At 50.6% G+C, this 17502-nt stretch overlaps 1 protein-coding gene across 4 annotated transcripts in view; it reads right to left on the reverse strand.

Moving 5' to 3' along the window:
• Nucleotides 1–1134: 1134 nt before the first annotated feature.
• NFATC2 (nuclear factor of activated T cells 2) overlaps nucleotides 1135–17502 on the reverse strand; it is a 145003-nt gene continuing 128635 nt past the window's right edge. The window contains exons 10-11 of one of the 4 annotated variants that reach the window (XM_025470421.3): nucleotides 12554–12641; nucleotides 1135–5242 (exon numbers count right to left, since the gene is read on the reverse strand). In XM_025470421.3, the coding sequence (XP_025326206.1) occupies nucleotides 12598–12641 (44 nt within the window). In that variant the 3' untranslated portion in view covers nucleotides 1135–5242; nucleotides 12554–12597. Of the gene's footprint in view, nucleotides 5708–12553; nucleotides 12642–17502 lie in introns of all 4 variants that reach the window. The other 3 variants (XM_025470420.3, XM_025470422.3, XM_025470419.3) reach the window with 3 other exon arrangements.

Genomic DNA, 17502 nt, shown 5'->3' on the forward strand with positions numbered 1-17502 from the left:
GCCGGTGAACCCAGCTACAGCAGAAGCTCTAAGAGGGCAGAAGTACCCATAGAGTGTGTGGGCCTGGGAAAACTGTTTTTATGGGGATCCTGTCTACATAAGCAATTTGGGGACTTTCTCCAATCACTGTTTCAGCACCATTATGGTGACCCAATTTCACATGATCCCACAAAAAAAATTCAACTCTTCTACCAGGAGGTCATCTAGAAACCAGGTGGCCCCATAGGTGTGGATTTTAGAGCTCTCTGGGGTATCTGGTTGACCTTGTGCTCTGAAGAGAAGAGATGGGAACCAGCTGGTTCTGGCCACTAGAGGGGATCTAGCTTCCAGTAGCCAGAACCCATGCAGGGTCCTGCATGTGCTTGGGACACCCCACCATATGGTACTGCTGCTTCCAGGTACTGGAAGGGGGACTTGGAAAGTCTACGAAAGCACCCCAAAGGAGGGCCATGGCGTGGTAGGGTGGTCATGAAGCACAGCACCTGGGGCAGGGATCCTGCTTCCCTGGGGCTTAAAGGTAGTGCTGACCAGGGGATGAAGTTTGAACAATATTAAGACTTACATAGTGATTATTTTCAAACCTCTGATAACAAAAGGGCCCTAGGAAGAAAAGCTGTTGTAAGGGAGAAGTCAGCTGGAAAGTTCTCGTATTTACAATATCTAATTATGCTTGTGGGTTTGGTAAGAGAGACTTTTTTTTTTAATTGTGTAAAATGTTTAAGCAAATAACTGCTTTTCCTTTCAAGTGACCAGCTCAGCCTGACTGGCTGTGAAAGCTCTGAGAGCCTCGGTGAGCTGGCCCAAGGTGGACATGATCAGTCATCTTTACCTAGATGCTACTTCTAAACAGGAATAGAGACAGAGTGTAGCAGAGCTGCAATGGGGGGAGCTGGGAGAGAAATGGGCGAAGCCAGGATGACCTCGTGGCTCTGTGGCTTTGGGCAAGTGGCTTCTGCACCCCAGCGTTAGATGTAAAATGGATCGCGTCTACCTCCTGGGGCTGAGCAGAGGATTGAACATATTCCGAGAATGTGCACGCACACGCACACACACACACAATTTCCTTGAACTCAAAACATAAAGGGTAAATTTGAACAGCCTCTCTAGAGAAGAAAAGATACACCAAAGCAGCTGTTGCTTTCAACTGTTTTATTGCTAAACTATCATGATACAAGCCGTATAAAAATACTTTACATATAGCAAAAATAAACTACATTAAACTGGAGATTAAAAACATTTTGCATAGGAATGTGATGTATTCAAACTTCTTTAACAGTCAAGATTTCGAAAATCCTAAGCCTTCTAGCACCACCCCGTTGGAGAGCATTCTTTGTATTTGTTAGAGAACTAATTAGGGCGTTGTCAACATTTCTCCCCTCTAAGGGCTGTAGAGGCAATGGGAGTAAGGAAGGTTCTTTAACAAGATGCTCAGGATGCTAAGCTTGTTCTAACCAAAGCCTCTGTCTGCTCGAGCCAATCGCAATGCTGAAGGCACCTGCTCTGCTGGAAACAGTGGCCTTTGCATCCAAACCCTGAACCAGGCAGGCGTTTGGTCTGCTAACAGCCGCATCAAGGCAGTGTTAAATGATTTTTTTCCAGCACCCAGCACCCCATCTCCTTTTCAGAGGGGCTTGCTTTAGGGACCATCTCTAGTTTACCAATCACAGAAACGTTTGTTTTTAAACAAACTGAGTTAAGATGGTGATGGTGGTTGTAACTCCAGGTACTCCTGAAAGCTGAGGGTAATTGATGTTTGCAGTCCCGGTTCTGTGTGATCCTTCTGTAGCTGGAATGCAGGAAAACACTTGCATTGGCTGCTTTGGCTCCATGAGATTTATTGCCCAAGCTCCAGGCTTGGGAGATGGGAGGTTAGGATGTGTTGGGTGGTACCTGCTAAAGGGTTATCCCTCCAAAAAAAATGAGTGCAGGAAAGTGTAGCCCAGCTTATCAAGAGTGTCACAACCCCCATGCCTCTTGTAAACATGAACAAAAACTGTTAGCCGGACCTCTGACAGTCTTTCAATTCTGGACAATAGAAAGCACTTGGAAAGTGTTTGACATGAAAATAAACACATTCAGCCCTCCCTTTAGTTCAGAGTGACAAGTAGAACACATCAGCTTCCAATCTAAATGTGACAGCTCCCACACTGGCCAAGGCTGGCTTCCTGAGACCGACGTCTTGGCTACTGGATGTAAACAAGAAAGGCCACATCAGTGCTTCCCAGTTTCTAGAAGGAATCAATCTGATTCATCTAGGGTGTGTCTATGCTGGAAAACTCTGCAGGTCCTTTAGATAATGCGTATGGGGGTTACCTACCAGGATTTGGTCAGCTCTGTAAACATGAGCCTGCCCTTAGGGTTCTGTGAACATTTTCCAGAATCCCATCACAACACAGGCAGTTTTGTTTTTAAATCAAAATCACCTCCTGGACTACTGCTTTGGGGGAATCTCAACACTTCACAATTCTCCTCCGTGACCAGAGGAAGGCTCAGAGCTGAAGTCCGTGTCCTCTCAAGCAACAATTAGAAGGTTCCTTCTTCTACAAAGCCATCCCTTACTCCAGAGACACTTTCTTCTACGACTCAGGTGACTCGACAGACTCGGAGGTGGGTTTTTGTGTTTTGCTTTGGTTTGTTTTTGCTTTTTGTTTTTTGTTGTTTTTCTTTTTTTTTTTTTTCTTTTTTTTTTTGCTAGAATGAATTACAAAATTTCAAGAATACATCATTTCCCTTAGGGGAAAGAAATCATCAATGTATGTAAAAAGTAACACTTGAAAAAGATTTCAACCATTTATAAATATTTTCTGATTCCAACAGGGGGTGTTGTGTGATATTTTCAGGACAGATAAAAAGCATAAAAATACAGATAAGAAAATAAAATTTAATAACCTACTAATTTGGATTGCTCTTATATATTATCAAGCAGCAATATTTTTGTACAATACAGGAAGACTTGCAAACTTTGGAAATATACTACATTCAGCAACACGGTAGATTCCTGTTGGCAGTGCTACATATTTACATTACCTTGGATGTAGCAAGTGCAAACCTCGACCTGAGATCCTTCTATCACGTGCAACACACACATCTTTACCACTTAGACATCCTTATTTTCTCCTTCTCTTAGAGGATCTTATTGCCTCTTCCCAGACTGAAAAATATTTCATGAGCAATTCCTCTTGGCAAAACTTCCTCCTGGCAATTGTTACCGACCCAACTTTCTTGATAGCTGTCGGCTCCTGATACACATTCTCTTACCTGTTTAGGTCTCAAACTAATGCTTTGGTTTCTCTTTCCTTTGTTATTCGGTAGAGTTGTTTATGAAAGTGCTTCCTCTACTATCCAGCTAGGAGGTCTTAGAAAAAGCTTGTGTGTACATTAGACACACACACGTACATATGTGGGTGGATCCGTACAAGTGTCTGAACTAGGCGGGAGGCCCTGTTCACCGACAGGAGACTGATGGAAAACACGTTAGCCCTTGTTCGGCCCATCCACGTACGATGAAGCAGAGCAAGTTTGCTACAATAGCAGGAAGGCACTTGGGTAGAACATTCAGATAACCAAGGAAAGGCCAAGTTCCCTCATGTGCAAAAAAAAAAAAAAAAAAAAAAGTTCCTAGCCAGGTCAAGTGAGACCAGATCACTCACCAAACACTTAAACTCTTCCCCAGGAAAGTCAATATTGCTGGAGAGAGAATGCTTTAGGTAAAGCTGCTGGTATAAGGAGTCTTTTTATTAGGAAGAATTTCACATCCCACAAGCTCTGCAATGACAAGTTCTTACTGGCATTTTGTATGGAAGAGGATTTTGCCAAACTTTGTGCTTGAAGAGAGGTCCCCAGCTGTTGGGGGAAAATAAAAGCTAGGTCTTGATTGAAAGGTCACAGCCGGGGGTGTCCGGTCCTCTCTCTGGAGCACCAGGCCCACCACTGGGCCGTAGTCACCGAGCCTCAGGCTCCTGGTCAAGCTATGAGCAAGGTTTAACCTCTATGTCACCTTGACAAGAAAGCCAGGACTTGGAAAACCCACAACGAGCCCTTAACGGCCACGATTCTCTTCCTGGGCTCCTACCTGGCAGATTTGCAGACTGAGAAATCCCTAAGTGGAGCCTTCCGAAGAGAGCCAGGAATATTTACATTCTGTGCTGATTTACTGGGGAAGAAACCGAATGGCGGAAAAGGAATCCCTGGCTTGTCCCAGGGTGCCCACAATAAATGCAAACAGGAACACCTCTGTGTGATGAGAACCGCCCCTGCGGGCAACTTTTGAGAGTTTTGTGTGTTTGCAAAAACTGCACCAAAGGAGGAAGACTCTTGAGGACTCGGTGTATGCAGGGGAGACAAGTGGGGAGAAGATCCCCATATGACCAGTCTGGGCAGAGCTCCTTCCAAGTGAGGGATGCACGTGGGCTGATTCTCTTCGATGCAGAAGCAGCAGCTAATGCAGACAGGTCTTGGGGCGGGGGCGCTTTAAAAGGGTGCAGGTTAAAAAAAAAAAAATAACCAATGAACTTTGGGGCTAAAGCCTGAGCTTGTTGTCTCACTTTAAGTCTAGGCCAGAGAGAGGGAATCCAGCCCTTGTCGTGGGGGAACCCACTCAGAGAAACACTTAGGCCGGCCAGTTGCCTCATTTCACACTTCACAAAAAAATACCTGTGCTGTTTAATTTTTTCTTTCTTTTTTTCTTTTGCTTGCTGTAGCTCTTCTACGATTCCTTCTCAACATTCAATGCACACGCTGGAGATTCTCCTTCACTAGTTTATGGAAAAGCAGTCTGGCCGCTAGGAAGAAGGCAAGCGAGACTTAGCAGAAAGCCACTGGGTTGCAGGGCTGCGGAAGACGGGCGCTTGCTCCAGGGCCCGGGGTCCCTGCTTCCAGTCCCCACGGCTGGCTGCAGGGGTGACGGGCAGCTGGCCCCGAGAGCTCCTCCTCCAGCCACCCGTGGCCAGCTTTTTGCAGCGGAGACCAACATAAAAGCGTGGACACATGTCATAACTTAACGCTGAGTTTGAACAGGTAATGTCGTGGGGGGGCCAGAGCGTTTTTGCTTCAGGAGAAAACCAAAAAATAAGGCTGGAGCCATGGCCCGACCGCGGCCTGGGAGAGGCAGTCAGTCCCTAAGGGTGACAGTCCAGCTGCTGTTTTGCTTCGGCCTGGAAGCCAGGCTCTCGGGTCACGTTCCTTTGGTGGCTCTGTGTGAAAACTCCTTTCCTTCAAAAGGTACAGGAGCTGTATCTGTGACCTGGAAAAATGAAGGCAGGGCTGGGGTTTAATCACGGGGCCCAGGTCTTCCATTCCCCCACCCCAGCCCGCGCCCCCAGCTCCGCTCTCGCCGTCCTCAGGGCCGCTCCAGCGCGCTGTCTTGTTCAGAATGTGGTTTTGGTCAGCAGGCACTTAAGGTTTGGACGGGACACCATGAAAGTCAACCGAGATGCTCTCTGGGATTTAAGACACAAATCAAAAGGCAGAGTGTTCTCTCTGGTGTGGACACCGAGAGGTGGCGAGCTCCTGAATCGAGTCAGCTTTCTGCCACAACCGTGTCCCGCGGGTGGCCTCCGGGCCGGGAGATGTAACAGGAAAGGAAACAGAGGTGAGGGCAGTGGAAGGCTCCAGGGGGTCAGATACGGAAGGTGTCTTGCTAATGGCATCTTCTACGTCTGATTTCTGGCGGGAGGTCCTGAAAACTCCTTCCTGATAATTTCATTAACTACAAGAGAAAAGAGAAAGAGAAAGGGAGAGAGAGAGAGAGAAGGGGCGAGTGAGCGGGCGCCAACAACATGGATCAGATTAGCTTTCTAGAACCTAACAGCAATGGGGCTGTTTTGTAAAATGCGCTTAGGTTCGGATAAAACCTCTGGACGATTCTTAACATGAGACATGCCTTCCTCTGCTCTTTTTTTCCCCCCTGGATGATAATACTTGTGCTACCGGCGTTAGTGAAGGTAACTTTTACAAATCCTGGCAGAAATAGAGCTGGGCCAGAGGGCGGGTTCTCAGGATGTTCGGTCTCTCTGCCGACCACCCCTATTGTAGCATCCAGAAAATACCTACTACGTGACGAAACCATAGTTGACCCACAAAGCAGGCGACCTTTTAGAAAAGCAGCTAGGAATTCCACTAAGGCTAGCCATCAGGGTAGACCATCCCTCTCGGCACAAGCAGGAATGCCCCCCCTCCACTGGGGAAGGGCCTCCCAGGGGTCTGGAAAATTCGGCCACCCCCTCCCGCAGAAGGACTGTGTGATGCCTAGCAGGGAACCAGGGGATGGTGGGATGCCCACCCCTGGCATCAAGAAGCTGGTTCTCTCTTCCCATCTTGGTCCCTCGTCCAGGGCCCTGGTCCCTGTAGACAAGGCAGCAAAGGTCTGAGAAGGTGGAGCTGGGACACAGGCTTCCTTTGATGTTCTTGGTAAAAAGTGGCTCTCGGTGGCAGCCCAGACCCAAGGGAGAGGTGTGTGCCTGCCCTGAGGGGTGTATCCACCGCCGTGTGGGCCGCGGGGCAGCTGACTGGTCCCAGGGGCAGGAGAGGAGAGGAGGGAGGTCCCTCTTGGCTTCCAGGGAAGGTCACCCAGGGTCCCCTGCAGCCCTTCCCCGCCTCCTCCTCCAGGCTGTTTCATCTTCATCTTGCTTTTCCGTCTCAAATGGTGGAGACTTGCTCCTACTCTCCCCAAGTTCGAGCTGAGCCCTCCTAGGGCCCTCCTAGGGCCAGGCTGCCTTCCCCAGAAGACCGCTGCGTGGACCAGTCTGCCAGCCCTGACGTGGGAGGAGTGTGGACGTCCACTGCCTTAGAGCCACCAGAGGCACGTCTGACCTTTGGACCCCCGCTCCCGGGCAGCGGGACTTTACCTCTCTGTGCTTCATGCTCTCCCTTTTACAGAGGACGAGACCAGCAGCGTGTCCCGATTAGTCCCGTTAGGCGTTGAGGCCCACACAAGCTCCTGGGTCCTGCCTGGTAAGCGCCGGTAGCTGCGATCTTACTAGCCCCGGGCTGTGGGAACGCGTGCCTGGTGCCAGTGGGTTTTATTTTGTGCTAGAGACTGGGCGACCACCGCTCTCTGCTCTTCAGAGACAAGGTGGGTGTTTGGGTCCTGCAGCCAGATAGCTCCAGGCTTTGAACCCCATCTCTACTGCCGCCTCGTTTGCTAAACCTTGCCTCAGTCTCCCTGTCTGCAAATCGTTTATAAAAGTCACCTCCCTTCTAGGGCTGTGGAGGAGCTTAGATAAGCTCTTGCAAGTGATGAAAATAGTAGCGTGCCTCGTGTATGGCACGTGTTGGTAGCGTGGTGTGCGCTAGACACACGTATTGGATGGGTAGCGGTGTGTGTGAATGTGTACATCAGAACAGCAAACTGTGGATCTATTGGGAGTGACTCAGAAGATGAATTCAGATTGAGCGAACCAACATTAATTGGGCACTTACTGTATACCAGGCACCAGCTTAGCTGCCTCCCAGGAGCCCTCAAGCAGGAACCCAAGGAAGACTGGCCACCCCCACAGGCCCACCCTTCTGTGACCCCTGCCGGGGCCTGGTAAGCAGGGAGGCAGGAGTGAAAGCAGAGTGCCAGGGTGGAGGTGGGGTCAGCACAGCTTCATGCAAAGCTTTTCAAAGCCCGGATTCTGAAGGGCTTCCTGTTTTCTCAATCTAGGAAACCAGGGGAGTCGATCCTTAATGGAAATGTTCCATAGCCTCGGCTTTCTGAAAATATCTGGGAGGCAGCGAGGCTGGCACTGTGGCCCTCACTAAAGGGTCGTTTCCCTTCTCAGAAGGCAGGGGCCGGGGTGGGATGGAAGGCAGGAGATGCATCAAGGAGGCAGGAGTGGCTTTCCCCCTGCTTTCTGGGAGCTACTTTCAGGTAGAAAAGCTAATAGCTGCGTCTGGAAAAACTCTGGACACCATGTGCTTAGCCCTTCGTGGGGGTGTGGGGAGGCAGCTGTGTTCTCAGGTCCCGAAGGGAGGCTTGCTCAAACCCCACAGAAACCTCTCTCTGGGTAGAGGAACCTTCTCTTGCTCAAACCTCAGAGCTCGCTCTCCTGGCTGCGAATAAGGAGAAAGTTCTGTAGCAGAAGTGCCAGCTGGGTGGCGGCAAGGGCAGCGCAGCCCCGTCTGTCTGGGAGCTGAGAGGGTCTCTGCTCCACCGCTTCCTCCAGAGCCAGGTGTCCTGCCTGCAGGAGGTGTCCCTTCACAGCCAAGGGTATTGGGGGAAGGAAGAAGAGTGAGCGAGGCCACCCTGCTCTTTGAAGCAGTTCCCTGGCGCCCACCATGAAACCCCTCCCGTGGTCCTTCCCCAGCTTCTGTCCTCATGGGGAAGGGGGCTCCTGGCTGCCCTGTAGCAGCTCATTCTCAGGCCCTGGCCTCACTCCCTCGCTCCGGGCCCCACCTGCAATCTGGTGCCAGCTCCCTTCCCCCCTGAGCTCCTGCCACTGCTCTGCCACTTGGGCTCCCACCTGCACCCCCTAGGCCTCTGTCCTGGCTGCCCACCCCACCCCTGGCCCCCAAGGCCTTTCTCCTCACTCCTCCATTCAGGGCTCTGCTCCCTCTCCTCCAGGAAGGCCGCCCAGGCTCCACAGTGCACGCCCCTAGCCCCCCTCGGTGGCACTCTCCCCTCCATCTTCTCCATTCATAGGTTCCTGCAATTCACCAGCTGGGGTTTTGTTCAAGTTCTTGTTGAACAAAAGGGCTTCAGGGCATAGGAAGTGCTTGCTGACACTGAACCCCTTTCTGCGCTTCCCTTTTCTCGTTAAGCAGCCTCAGGTCATACTGACCCATTGTGGGCTTGGTCCTCAGCTCTGACTGAGGTCTGAGTGCTGGATTCTGTGTCAGCCCTCTACGTTTCATTCATTCAGTAAATGTTTTGAGCATCCGTCCTATGCCAATCTCTATCTTTCCTCCCCCCTCTTCTCAAACTGGGCCACATGCATTTCTCCAAATAGTCCCTCTCCTTGTCCCAACCCTAACTTCCCTTCTGCCCCTGTTCCAAAGCCACCTTTTCATGGAAGCCACCTCCCACTTCTACCCTTGGGCCAGCCCTCCCTCCAAAAGCAAATCTTGAATTCTCAAAATGCTTTGCTCATGAACTCCTGGGCCAGGTTAGTTACCTACATCCCCTGCACACAGCAGGTACCTAATGCATGCATCTCAGCTCCCCCATGGGGATCCCATACTATCAGCCTAGGTCATTTGGTCTGGGGAAGCGGATTTTCCTCTGTCACCCAACTGACAAATGGGTTACCAGTCTATTACTTGTCTGGAGCCTTTTCTCTACAAGAGAATGTAAGCCATTCATATTTTTTGAAGGTTAGCTATGCATCAGGCACTGTAATAAATGCTAGGTTTTTCTTACACCATACCTAGTAATATAATCCTTGTTTTATAGGTGGAGATAGGCAGTCACCAGCCAGGCAAGGTGATGGGATCAGGATTAGAACTCAGGACCCGTGTATCAACCTGAACACTGTGTGGCTACACAATTGACAAAGAGACTGGCTACTAAGTTCAGTAGTCATCATCTTTCCTCTGTGACCCTGGAGTCCTCAGTATTGTGTGTGTGTGTGTGTGTGTGAGAGAGAGAGAGAGAGGAAAAGGTAAGGGCAACCTGTAAGTGCACAGCAGAGGCCATGTGCTGAGTGGTTAAGGCGGTCACCAAGCATCACTTTCTCAGAACATGATTGAGGCCAATGGTGTTGACTCTACCACAAGCACCCCTGACCTCTTGTCACCCTTAGAGCGAGGCTTTGTGCTGAAAACACTGATGAACCTCAGGGTGATTTCTAAGCCTGACACCTAATGCTGAAACCAGGAAAGGAAAAAAAAAATGACAGATGTTAAGTATTTAAAATTATTCTTTTCTTATTTGATTTTTTGGAGTTTTAAAGAGAAAACTGTGTAACTATTCTAATAAATGGCTGTAGGCATAAAAAGAAAATACGAGGGATCCCCAAACTTTGTCTATAAAAGGCCAGATAAAAATATTTTCGGGGCTGGTGGCTAGATGGCCCTTTACTCAACTGCTCAGCTCTGCTGTTCTGGTGTGAAAGCAGCCACAGACGGCATGTGAGCAAATGGCCAGGGCTGTGTGCCAATAAAACTTTACCACCACAGGCCAGGGGGCTAGATTTGAACAGACCAATTACCAACTGGCCCGAGACTTCGTGTACCAACCCCTAGTATATACCAATGGCAGAGAAGAACAGGAAAGGAGTGTTTTCTGCACCTACTGTTGGGGAGTAAAAACTGCAGAAGCCAATGCCACCTCCTAGCGTTGTTCATCCCACAATTCTAGGTGTTGATTTCCAAGAACTTGGGTTTCTGTTAGCATCCCACTCTGCCCTAGGGATTTTCTGATCCATGTGAAGGGATGCATGCTGACTTTCTCCTTTCAGCTGAGCTCGGAGGTTCTCAAACTTCACCATGCAGAAGAATGGCTGCTCGGGGTTGCATACAGAGAAAACCACACGGATATACGCTAGGTGTAACTGAAAGGTCTGGTGAGCGTCCTTTTGACTCTAGGCCGTTCCCCCTTAATTGCTGACTTTGGAACTTCATCCCCCGAGAAAGCAACAACAGGAAGGAGTGGAGAGACCCCATCCTGCTTCTCTCCCAAACCTCAAGCATGTTTTCTAAAATCCGGTTAGATCATGTGAGTGCCCACGAGAGTCTGGGGCCAGCCACAAAGGCCACAGCCAGAAAGACACTCCTCAAGCTTGGATGGGAACTGGGGAGGCTACATCCTCTAAGGCCAAAGAGGCTGAAGAGCCAGTATGGGTGCAGCCCCCCACCCCAATTCTCCTCCATCCCCTCCCACAGTGCTTTGCAAATTCACTCCCAAGACTCATGCTTGGGGCGAGAAGGCCGGATCAGAAAGCACAGAGAGTGTCCTCTGGGTCCTTCCACCTCTCGTCCCAGCTGCTTGTGGGAGAAGCTGCTCCAACAGCCAAGAGTGAGCACCAGGCCTGTTTTCCCCACTAGGCTGCAGAAAGGGGCTAAGCAGGAAAAAGTGGCCCTTGGCCTGGGGCCTTCTCCTGTGACTCGGTATCAGAACTGAAATGATTCGTCCTCTGAGAACAGAACTTTCCCAAGGCTCTGCTTTTGCTTCCTAAGTAACTTCCCAGCCATCTCTGCCTGTTTTGTGGGCACCTGGGAAACTCTAAAGAACTTTCCAGAGGGGCCAGACTTCAGAAGCTTGGTGTAAAAGACAAAACAAAACACAAAAACCTTGACAGGCCTACAGCTCCAAGCCGCGGATGAGGTCTGAGAGCTAGATGTTGGTAAATCCCCCTGGGGCCCTGAAGATCCCAGCCGGCTTGCCAAAATTCCCAGACCTCTGTAAGGTCAGAAGCATCATCAAGTGCTAATACCAGGGAGGGGAGAAGTCCGTTAAAAAGGCCCTTTAAGGGCTTTGGTTAAGTGCCTTATAGTCTGAATTTTTGTCACCCTGACTCCTGGATGTGAAGCCCCCAGGAGGGAGTCTGGCACCCGGCGTCCAGCAGATGTTCACCGACGGTGTCACTGTTGGAGAAGGTGCCAGGGCAACACCCCCTTCCCCACTGCCCCTTTCCTGCCGCTGCTGGAAAGAGCCCACCCTCTGGGAACCACGATTCCGGGGTGTCCACTCCCCTGCGTGTGCTGATGGTGAATATTTCTGTGCTTCCAGAGTGGGCCGCCAGTGTGCTGCCGCCGTGCTCTTCTGGGCCTGGCTTCAACGGAATGGGCCCGCTGTCTCTGACAAAGGGGCCATTCAAAAGCCACAGCCCAGCGAGCCGGGGAGATGTCAGGAGGCATGTAACCCAGGGATACCGCCGGCTGACTTCGGGGGACTGCTCGTCCCATGCTGGGCGCTGCGTGTGCTGATTCTAATCAGAACCTCAGAGCATCCAGTAACAGCAGTAGCATCTGAACAGCTGAGACACAGAAAGGTAAAGCAGCGGCCTCACGGCCCACGGGGAGCCTCCCTACCCCTGTGCTGGAAGGTCTGCATTAGCCACCAGGCTCCTCTCGACGCAGGCCCAGAAGCCAGAGTCAGCTGAGGTCGATCTAATGCCTGAGGCTGGCTCAGGGGCTCCGCTGAGCTCAAAGGGAAAACCAGCTCTACCCTGGATGGACCAAGCACTGTACCCTTTGAGGGTAGCTGCCCGGCTCTTTGGCTCTACCTGCCTTCTCTCGCTCCCCAGTGCAGAACGCCCCACCTTTGACAGTCTGTCTTAACTGGATACGCCAAACAAAGTGTACAGAACCAGAAAGGAGCTGGTCTGGTGCAGGAGCAGAACTTTCAAACGTAGGAACGTGACCTGGGAGAGGGGACGGGGCCTCTGGGAGAACATGCAAATTCCCAGAGCCTCCTCCCCACCTCCCCCCCCCCAACCCTGAGCTCTAGCCTCCCAGCCAGTCTCAGGGATGTCCCCCAGGGGTGTCCCCTCAGAGTGGTGGGGTCCAGCCCTTAAGAGCAGGAAGTGGTGTCTGTGAGGACGGGTGGAAAAGCTTTCTTCTACTACAAGTAATTCAAGTTAAGGAAACACACAGCTGGAAAACAAAAAGAGAAGCAGAAGATGTCAATTACCTTTCACTTTGATTTCTCGGATCAAAGATCACAGTCATTCTGTTTCATAATATGTTTTGTATCCAGCTAAGGTGTGTGTCTATCAGCTCTGAAAAAGATTTGCAAAACCATTTTTGAGAAGAAAAAAAAAATCACCTTTGACCTCTATTACGCTTCCATCTCATGTTAATATCATCCATTTACTGAGTATCCCTTAGCCTCGGGGCCAGTCAGAACCCAGGACAGAATGTCACCCTCTGGGTGCCGTTGAAGCCCACATCCTGTATCACCTTAACAACTGTGCCAGAATTAACCCCAAACCAGTGGAATAGTCACTGAGAGGAGGGACTCTGTGCAAAGAAATGAGGGTCTCTGGGATCAAAGGGCATCAGTAAGGTTTTGGTGGGTTCTCTTTTTTTTTTTCCTATGCTAGACAAAACAGCCCTGCTGCCTGTCTGCCCTGGAGTTGCGAGTCAGGGCCAACTAAAGAGAAAAAATTTTAAGACGCTAGCTTCTGCAAAGAAAATGAGAATTTCATGAGAAATCTACTCAAATGTAATCCTCCTTCGGGCTTTTATATATGCTAAGTTTGGCCCCTGTGTCCTTCTTACAAGTGATATAACCTCAGTGTGCATGCAAACTCATAAGGCTGCACATTTTCTTCCTGTTTTTTTTTTTTGGTTGACAATGAGAAAAAGTTACTATTTTTATAGCCGCAGCCCAGTCAGAGCACTGAAGGCCCCTAAAAAGAGTCCTGAACAATCTACATTACCATTCTGTTAGATCACTTTTTTCTCTTCAATTTTCAAGAGCAATACACTCCCCTGCGTAGCCGTCTATCATGTCTAGGTTTCCAAACCACTCGTTCTCTCGATCTCCTTTAAATGGCCCAAGTCCGTTTAAATGGCCAGGGTCTGTTTTGAGTGCCTGAAATTAATTTCCTGCAGGAAGTGCCTCAATTTTTACTAGGTGCAGCTTTATTAAGCATCAGTAGGTAAACCAGGATGCTCTTGAGGGAGAAGCTGGGACGCCCTGAAATGTCCCTTCAAGGCGGAGACCACCGAATCATGAGAGCTCGCCAGCACTGGTGCAGTTATAGGGCTTGAACGCCCTAGTGTTGGGCTCCAGGGGGTGGGCTGGGGCTGGTGCAGGACCAAGTACCCAGCTCCCCCCTGCTCCGCTGTAGTTGCGGTAAACACCGTTTGGACCATGCATTGCAGGCGGTCTCCTGAAGGAGAAGGCCCCCTCCCCCCACGCCTGGGTGGCTGTGGCCCTACAGCAGCTTCCCCACTGTGCTTCCCTCTCTGGACTACACTGTGGCTTGTTCCACACCCACGAGCAGAAGGCACCGTCAGACCATTCACTCGGGGCCTTAAAATACCACCTGTATCCTGACCATGTTTTCAGCCCCAGACCTCACCCTTGGACTTCAGACGCAAACATCTAATTGCCCACCGGGCATCTCAAACTGAACAGGGCCAAGGTCGACCTCCCGATCCTCACTCCCGCTCCCACTGCTCACCCATCCCCAAACGGCAGCCCTGTACCACTTGTTCCCACCATAGGAAACCTACTGCCTTCCTCTGGTTGTTCGGGCCAATCTTGGTCACAGCCCACATCCCTCCAGATGCAAATGCTTCTGGATTTACCCTCAAAATACATCCGGAAACGAGCAGTCTCTACCACCTCCTGTCTCGATCACTGTCTTGGCCCCTCCCCCGTCTCCCTGACCCTGTGCTGGCCTCTGCCCAGCAGCAGGTGGACCTGTTGGTACCGAAGGCAGAGCAATTGGCTCAGTTGCTACTCCCAGAAAAACCTGCTCAAAGGTGCTGTCGGGGCCAGGAGGTGTTTGCTCTGTCCATCTACGCCCATTCAGGGAGCGCTTAGGAGGATCCGGTGCCAGCACAGGGCCAAGGTCCCGTGCTTGGAGCAGTGAGCCAAATCTAGGGGAAACCCCAGGAACGATGCCCCTAAGACCAGCCAGCCAGTACCCAAGAAGCCAGCCCTGCTCGGTCTCCACTCCCTACTCCTCGTCAAGAGTGTGCAGAGAATTTATAAAGCATCAAACTAACTGGCTTGTGTGCGGCCTTTTGAGGTACAGCTTCCTGTTTAGTCATGAAGTTTCGCTCTTTAATTGTCTGTTTCTTGGTGGAAGATGGAGGCAACAAGAGGAGAGGAAGGGCCTGTTTCCATACAACTTAGACCCCAAACTCTGCTCACGACCCAGCCACCCCCACCCCCTTGGCCTGCTCTCCTCTCCCACAGGCAGCTACACAGGGGCTGTACTTAACTCGCACGGCCATCTCTGGGGATTGGTAGTGGGATGCCCATTGCTCAGGTCAATCACTGAGGTGTAGAAAGGTGGGGCAACTTGGCCAGGACCAGCCCCCTGTGCTGGGCAGAGCTCGGTAAGGCCCTCGCTCCCCGGGCATTAATGCCAGGCTCCCTACAGTGGGAAGATGGTCAGGGGGTCCTGGGAGCTGCATTAAAATGCAGACTGGCATCTGGAGCCCTTGGAACAAAAGCACCCTGGCAGGGACATCCATGTTGGTCTCGGGGCCTCTCGCTGAGCCCCAGGGTGGGGAAAAGAACACCTCCCTGGCAAGGCTGCTGTGTGGATTAAATAAGAGGTTCTGTTTGACTTATTGGCAAGTATTTATAAACTCCGCAATATAGTCTCCTAAAGAAGAGAACGGGGAGAGGATGTGAAAGGAGATGGAGACCTGGCCTAACCATCTTCTCCAGTAACCAAGAACATGATTCTATTTTCTTATGTGGTTCAAGAGGAAGTAGGTTCCTTTGATCAGTATGACTGCTCTGGCCAGTTGTAATATGGAGGGAGACAGCGAGAGAGTAGGCCATTGTTCCGAGTTACCTGGGTAACATCCACAAACCCTCCCAGAGCCGAGGAGTGGGGCCTCTGGTCCTAGAATCATTGCCCCAGTTTGTGGTCTTTTATGAAGGCCACAGCTGAAGACCTACACAGTGGTGTTGCATTTTTACAACACTAGGCACAAATCGGTGAACCATTCCACTGGTGCTGTGGATTAGATGGTCATTGAGGCTAAGGGTCAGAAGTGCTTCACTGATTCAACAACACTAATAACTATCACACGAGCACATGATATCAACAGATAAAGTGCAAAAGCACAGACCCAAGAATCTGTCACCTTGGCAAATCATATAATTAGCATCCAGTCTCATGAAAGCCCATGCATGCATCTCTGAGGTGGAATTAGATGGGAAGTCCTGTGTGCATCTGTCATGGAGCCGGTAGGAATTAGAGACGGGTCCAAGGTGCATTCAGTTTGATGGTTCTACAATGAAAACACTGGTGTCCCTCCCAACCACTCACAACTACCACCATCCTACTCATTTTCTACTTTTCCCAGGGTTACGCATCCGCTTACAATCTAGAGAAAAACAGCTTGGACGTGCTCTGAGCTAAGCTGCCATACAAGGAAGGATTATCCAGCCATAGAAACTCAGACCTGAGCCAGGTTTGCTCCTGCTGCCCAGTCCTTTTCTCCAATTCAGCAGAATTTCTTCTGATTTCATGCAGCTACATTGCACCTCCCCTGGCGAGCAACCACACGACTTCTAAGGTAGCAACCACAGGCAGGAAAGCATTCTAAACAAACCACGGCTTGCTTCCTTGTCCTTCTGCCATTTCATCATGGCCTTGACCCCAAACCTCTGCTGAGAGGCATCAGCCACAAAGCAAGCATTGCAAAATAAGTTGTTGCCAAAACAGAAGCAAAAGAAAAGCACTTGTTACTACATCCAGTTGAGATTTGGGAAAGAAACAGCGATCCAAACCCACAAATCAGCCTGTGACCGCAAATGAGATGATAAAATAAATACCTAATTGTTTGGGAAGCCATTTTTCTCTTTGGGGGTTGAAGGAATTAGCCAAAAACTTACGCTAAGACATCTGAGTGTATTTCTCCTTGCTTCCGTGTGAGCTATGGGATGGAGGTCGGGGGTCGGGGGTGGGTTAAACAGGTGGTAGCAGGAAGAGGCATCTCCCTCCTGGGCCCCTTTCCTCATGTCAGGGCCCCTTTCCCCATGGCCTCTCAGAGGTGGCCCAAAATCCCTGACCTGGTTCACAAGACCCTCTGCCTTCAAAAACCAGCATGGCCCTCGCTGCTTGGAAAGGACTCACTGAATATTTATTGACTCTTCCAGCTGTCTCCACCTCACTCTCCAGATTATTCTGTGTCCTCCCATCTCTGTCCTGACCAGCTCAGAGCACAATCTATCCCCAAGAGGGACACCCTTCCCTCACAAACACATGCATCCACACATCTCCAAAGCCCAACATAAGCCCATGACCTGTAAGGAGGCATCCCATCACTTCACACTCTCTTCCACCACACCTTCCCCCGTCTTGCACATTTTGTCTTAAATCCCCCAGAAGATTTCAACCATGTCTGCCTCCCTCTCCCTTGGGTTACTGTAATACTTGATTGACCTAAAGACTGGGCCTCCTGAGGATGGAGGCCTGGCCCCAGGTTCACCTGACAAGCCCTCACTCTAGGGCCCAGCCCTGGGCAAGCCCACCTGCCTCGGGGAGGGAGAGGGCAAGTGTGTGGCTAAGAACCCTCTACCTTCCTGGTTCAGCCAAGGGCCTGTGGGGTAGGAGACAGCAAGATAAATGAGGGACACCCCCACACACACCCCGGGCCACCCAACCCACACATTCCAGGCTCAAGAAAGCGACTAGCTTCTAGCGAAGAAATTTTGCCAGGTCTGAGCAGGGACCAAACCTAGTCCTAAAGTTCTCTGAGATTCACAGGTCCGGCCCAGGCACTTACTGCCCTCAGCTCAAAGGCTGTCCAAGAGACTGGCAAGGACCCTGTGTGTGACATTATACCATGTGTCCCTAAGATACATGCAGACAGAGCCCCAACTCTTGGCTCATCCCCTCCATCAAGTCCAACCATGAACTGAACTGTGTCCCTCAAATG

The sequence above is a fragment of the Canis lupus genome, chromosome 24 (genome assembly GCF_003254725.2).
Source record: "Canis lupus dingo isolate Sandy chromosome 24, ASM325472v2, whole genome shotgun sequence".
NCBI lineage: Eukaryota > Metazoa > Chordata > Mammalia > Carnivora > Canidae > Canis > Canis lupus.